This window comes from Anomaloglossus baeobatrachus, chromosome 7, assembly GCF_048569485.1.
Source record: "Anomaloglossus baeobatrachus isolate aAnoBae1 chromosome 7, aAnoBae1.hap1, whole genome shotgun sequence".
Taxonomy (NCBI): Eukaryota; Metazoa; Chordata; class Amphibia; order Anura; family Aromobatidae; genus Anomaloglossus; species Anomaloglossus baeobatrachus.
Window position 1 is genome coordinate 272,932,084 of NC_134359.1, and position 6,000 is coordinate 272,938,083.

Here is a 6,000-nt window from a genome sequence, read left to right on the forward strand (position 1 = left end):
GGCTAGGAAGCCCACGTCCGCTAAGATCTACCACAGAACGTGGAGGATATTCTTATCCTGGTGCTCTGCTCAGGAAGTGTCTCCCTGGCCATTTGCTTTGCCTACCTTTCTTTCTTTCCTACAATCTGGGTTAGAAAAAGGTTTGTCGCTCGGCTCCCTTAAGGGGCAAGTCTCGGCGCTATCCGTCTTTTTTCAGAAGCGTCTAGCACGACTCTCTAAGGTGCGCACGTTCCTGCAGGGGGTTTGTCATATCGTACCCCCGTACAAGCGACCATTAGATCCATGGGACCTGAACAGGGTGCTAGTTGCCCTCCAGAAGCCGCCCTTCGAGCCTCTGAGGGAGGTTTCACTTTCTAGACTGTCACAGAAAGTGGCTTTTCTGGTAGCGATCACATCTCTTCGGAGAGTGTCTGAGCTAGCAGCGCTGTCATCCAAGGCTCCCTTCCTGGTCTTCCACCAGGACAAGGTAGTGCTGCGCCCCATTCAGGAGTTTCTCCCGAAGGTGGTATCCTCTTTTCATCTTAATCAGGATATCTCTTTGCCTTCTTTTTGTCCTCATGCAGTTCATCGGTATGAGAAGGATTTACATTTGTTAGATCTGGTGCGAGCACTCAGAATCTACATTTCCCGCACGGCGCCCCTGCGCCGTTCGGATGCACTCTTTGTCCTTGTCGCTGGTAAGCGCAAGGGGTCGCAGGCTTCTAAGGCCACCCTGGCTCGATGGATCAAAGAACCAATTCTTGAGGCCTACCGTTCTGCTGGGCTTCCGGTTCCATCAGGGCTGAAGGCCCATTCTACCAAAGCCGTGGGTGCGTCCTGGGCATTGCGTCACCAGGCTACGGCTCAACAGGTGTGCCAGGCAGCTACCTGGTCGAGTCTGTACACTTTCACCAAACATTATCAGGTGCATACCTATGCTTCGGCGGACGCCAGCCTAGGTAGAAGAGTCCTGCAGGCGGCAGTTGCCTCCCCGTAGGGGAGGGCTGTCTTTGCAGCTCTAACATGAGGTATTTCTTAACCCACCCAGGGACAGCTTTTGGACGTCCCAATCGTCTGGGTCTCCCAATGGAGCGCCGAAGAAGGGAATTTTGTTACTTACCGTAAATTCCTTTTCTTCTAGCTCCTATTGGGAGACCCAGCACCCGCCCTGTTGTCCTTCGGGATTTTTGGTTGTTTTTCGGGTACACATGTTGTTCATGTTGAATGGTTTTCAGTTCTCCGAGGTTATTTCGGAGGGAATTTGTTTAAACCAGTTATTGGCTTTCCTCCTTCTTGCTTTTGCACTAAAACTGGTGAGCCAGTGATCCCACTGGGGGTGTATAGCCAGAAGGGGAGGGGCCTTACACTTTTTAGTGTAATTGCTTTGTGTGGCCTCCGGAGGCAGTGCTATACACCCAATCGTCTGGGTCTCCCAATAGGAGCTAGAAGAAAAGGAATTTACGGTAAGTAACAAAATTCCCTTCTTTTTGGTAGCGGTCACGTCTCTTCAGAGAGTGTCCGAGCTAGCAGCGCGGTCATCCAAAGCTCCCTTCCTGGTGTTTCACCAAGACAAGGTAGTGCTGCGCCTGATTCCGGGGTTTCTCCCTAAGGTGGTATCCCCCTTTTCATCTCAGTCAGGATATCTCCTTACCTTCCTTTTGTCCTCATCCAGTTCATCGATATGAATTGGATTTGCATTTGTTGGATCTGATGAGAGCGCTCAGAATCTACATTTCCCGCACGGCGCCCCTGCGCCGCTCGGATGCACTCTTTGTACTTGTCGTTGGTTAGCGCAAAGGGTCGCAGGCTTCCAAATCCACCCTGGCTCGATGGATCAAGGAACCAATTCTTGAAGCCTACCGTTCTGCTGGGCTTCCGGTTCCATCAGGGCTGAAGGCCCATTCTACCAGAGCCGTGGGTGCGTCCTGGACATTATGGCACCAGGCTACGGCTCAGCAGGTGTGCCAGGCGGCTACCTGGGCGAGTCTGCACACCTTCACCAAGCGTTATCAGGTGCATGCCTACGCTTAGGCGGATGCCAGCCTAAGTAGAAGAGTTCTGCAGGCGGCGGTTGCCTCCATGTAGGGAAGGGCTGTTTTTACAGTCCAAACTTGAGGTATTAATTTACCCACCCAGGGACTGCTTTTGGACGTCCCAATCGTCTGGGTCTCCCAATGGAGCGCCGAAGAAGAAGGGAATTTTGTTACTTACCGTAAATTCCTTTTCTTCTAGCTCCAATTGGGAGACCCAGCACCCGCCCCTGTTCCTTCGGGATTTTTGGTTGTTCGGGTACACATGTTGTTCATGTTGAATGGTTTCAGTTCTCCGATGTTCCTTCGGATTGAATTGTTTAACCAGTTATTGGCTTTCCTCCTTCTTGCTTTTGCACTAAAACTGAAGCAGCCCGTGATCCCACGGGGGGTGTATATGCAGAAGGGGAGGGGCCTTACACTTTTTAGTGTAATACTTTGTGTGGCCTCCGGAGGCAGTAGCTATACACCCAATCGTCTGGGTCTCCCAATTGGAGCTAGAAGAAAAGGAATTTACGGTAAGTAACAAAATTCCCTTCTTTTACTTATTTTTTTTTATTTTATTTTTGTTACTAATTTTTTTAAATTTATTTTAATTATTGCAGTGTCAGTTCTTTCTGCATTTTTCCTGTGTTTTCACTATTAAACGCAATAAAAAAAGTAGCAAAAAAGTTTTTCTCCACGCGTTTTTCCTGCCAGGACCTGCAGATTGTCTGCAACCAAATCAACAGTGTGTGCACGTAGCCTAACTATTATGTTAAAATCTGACCGTGACCAAGCAATTACGAATATTTGACCTAAAACGATGACGATAAGAGTTTTTTTTTTTCACTCCTTGTAGACGAGAGAAATTAAGATGTGTGAGGCCATATTTACCATTCACTAGGAAGGAATACGGGTTAAGCGATGTTCCTGTTCCTTTTATGTCCTGATGAAGGTGACAGATGTCTCTGAAACGCGTTGACCTGTGAACAAATAAAGGAATTAATCAATCTTTTGGACCCTGAGGTTTTAGCGCGGCCTAACTCGTATGCCTCCCTATTGAATGGTACATCTCCAAAACATCGGGGCTGCTGCTGATCACCATTATTACATGCGCTATAAGGGGTTGACTCTCACAACCCTGTAAGGTGAGTACAATCAAAGTACTACCTCTATTCTTTATATCGGGTAAGACCCTATTGCGCTCTTATTTCCACAGCCCATATCCTCTAAGGCCTCATTTAGATAGAAATCAGTCCGTTTTTTTCCCCACATATTAAAAAAAAAAAAATGCCGCTCGGGTGCTCCATTAAAAACCGTATACACGACAGCCGATATCTAAGCACTGTCGGATTTTTTTTTTATTATTATAATAACGGACCCATAGGCTTGCTTTGGCGATCTGACACTTGTACGATACTGATCAAAGTCTCCACGATTTTGCACAAACCACTTGGTCCAAGGAAAAAAAAAAAAAATCAAATGTGAGCTACCCCTATGAACTCTAATGGGTATGAGTGCAGCCTGCGAAAAAGTGACATCTGAATGAGGCCTTGTTGTGCCAGATTCCTTTATTAACCACCAGTGCTTTCTGCAGATTGATGGCTCCACCCTGCGCACCCTGTGCATGCAGCATGGGCCTCTGATTACATTCCATCTGAACCTGCCCCATGGTACTGCTCTGGTCCGTTACAGTTCCAAGGAAGAGGTAGTAAAGGCACAAAAGTCTCTGCACATGTAAGTAGCGGCTTCTCATTTGCTATTGTGTGGCCCGTCCTCTGTTGTTTACTTATTGGGCGGGTGTACCAGATGCTTGCCACCGACTACGGCGCAGGCTTCAAAGATGGGGTACCCGGAGTCGGCCCAATGATGAACAGAGATCTCATCTGTGCACGCGGCGTCAATTTTTTTTTTTGTTTTGCTGGGAGATCAATGGGCCGGAGGCGGCGCGTGCGCAGATGAGATCTCTGTTCGTCATTGAGCTGATAGCACAATCTGTGCACGCTCTGACTCCGGGCGCCATTATTTAAAGCTGACATCTTCAGGAAGGCCCCTGCCGCAGCGCTGTCCCTGTCATCATTCACCACCACCCACCCGATAAGCTACATTCGGATTATAAGACGCACCCCTCATTTTCCTCCCAATTTTTTTCGGAAGAAAAGTGCGTCTTATAATCTGAAAAAAAAGGGAAATAATAAAGGACGTGTGACTTTGTGGATTTTCATCTGTCGTGGGGTTCTCTGGGACGTGAGGGATTTCTGTAATTATTCATAATAATAATAATAATATTTATTATTTATTATTATTATTATTATTAATATTATTGCGCCATCAATTCCATGGCGCTTTACATGTGAAAGGGGTGTACATAATAGGGACAAGTACAATATTGTAATGGGTCATTGTACAGAACCACTTTATGCTGAGGACGTTTGGACTTGTATTCTGCAGCACTTCAGATTTATTAATATATTTTATTTTTTTTTTCCCTTTCTCGCCTATTCCAGGTGTGTTTTAGGGAACACTACTATCCTTGCGGAGTTTGCTAGTGAAGAGGAGATCAGTCGTTTCTTTGCACAAGGCCAGTCAATGACCCCTTCCCCGGGCTGGCAGTCCCTGGGCTCCGGCCATTCCCGGCTGGGCTCTCTGGATAGCCCCCACAGCATCTCGAGCCGCGGAGATATCAATCACTGGAACAGCCCGGGCGCCTCCGGCTCCAGCTCTGGAGACCTCCACGGCACTTCCCTCTGGGGCACCCCAAACTATTCCACAAGCTTATGGGGTACCCCGAGCGGCGAGAGCAGGGGTCTGAGCAGCCCATCGCCCGTCGGCGCTTTCCTACCCGTCGATCACTTAAACGGAGAGCCCATGTAGCGGAACGTCACCCATGACCTCAGATGATTGTTACTGATCAGCCCCCGGCTGGACTCTTACGTGTGAACCCCTCTGCACTGCGGATCGCTCTTCTGCACACTTCCCACTTTTTAGTTTTTAGCCCACAAACATATCAGTGCGAAATACTTGAATCATGCAGGCCAATAATATAATGTGAAAAAAATAATCTATATTTACACTTCCAACGTTAGCGCTATCGATACCGGAGCCGCGTCTAATGAGCTGTCCGTCGCTTTCCAATTCCACGTTTTTTAGGTTTTTATTTCACGTCTGGTCCCGGTCTGTGCGTCCGAGCCCGGTATCTGTTGCACTGAACGGTGCGCGACATATTATTATTATTTTTTTTTTAATTTTTTTTTTTTTTTCCAGAAACGGCTCAAGTGTAACTGTTTACTCTAGCGTGTACTTAAGACGACACCTACGTGATTTAATGCTCGTTATTTCTAAGATGCCTTGATTATATATACCTACCTAATTGTGGTATTACGTTTTAACCCCTCCCTCCCCCACCACACCCTCTCCGGCTTCCCGAGCGTCGCCCAGGCCGGCTCCCCATTGCAGAGCAGTGCGGTCCGGGCGGACGTGCGCCGAAGGGGATTAAAAAAAAAATAACTGACGGTTATAATTTAGTAGTTTTTAAGAAAAAAAAGAAAAAAAAATACATTGAAAAGTATTGCACCAGGTTTTAATGACCTAAATAAAATTTAGCTCTACGGTTTTAATAGAAAAAAAATATATATATAACATTAAAAAAATGCAAAAAAAATACAAAAAAATAAAATGCAAAAAAAAAAATAAAAAATAAAATAGTGGCCACAGCTGTGACATACACCCTACATGTGCCAGTAGGGGGCAGCACTTTCAAAGGCTTTGCATTTTGTTTTAGAGGTGCCTTACCAGGAACCTCTTGTTTACATTTTTTTTTTTTTTTTATTTCCTTTTATTGGGAGGGTCATTATTTTTATTTAATGTTTACGCTTCCATCAGTTTAAAGAAAAAAAAATATAAAAAAAATTATATGAAAATATGCTGAAGATGGTTTTATCTCTGGGAGTCCAATTATGTTTTTGTTTTTTAATTTTTTTTTTTTTTTTTTAATCCAAAATGGGGGGAA

The 6,000-nt window shown here is 46.0% G+C and overlaps 1 protein-coding gene across 3 annotated transcripts in view; it reads left to right on the top strand.

Annotated features, from left to right (window-relative positions):
- TNRC6A (trinucleotide repeat containing adaptor 6A) overlaps positions 1 to 6,000 on the top strand; it is a 132,696-nt gene that overhangs the window by 125,074 nt on the left and 1,622 nt on the right. For all 3 annotated transcript variants that reach the window (XM_075318135.1, XM_075318137.1, XM_075318136.1), the window contains 2 exons: positions 3,589 to 3,728; positions 4,499 to 6,000. The exon at positions 4,499 to 6,000 is cut by the window's right edge and continues 1,622 nt beyond it. In XM_075318135.1, the coding sequence (XP_075174250.1) occupies positions 3,589 to 3,728; positions 4,499 to 4,865 (507 nt within the window). In that variant the 3' untranslated portion in view covers positions 4,866 to 6,000. The remainder of the gene's footprint in view (positions 1 to 3,588; positions 3,729 to 4,498) is intronic.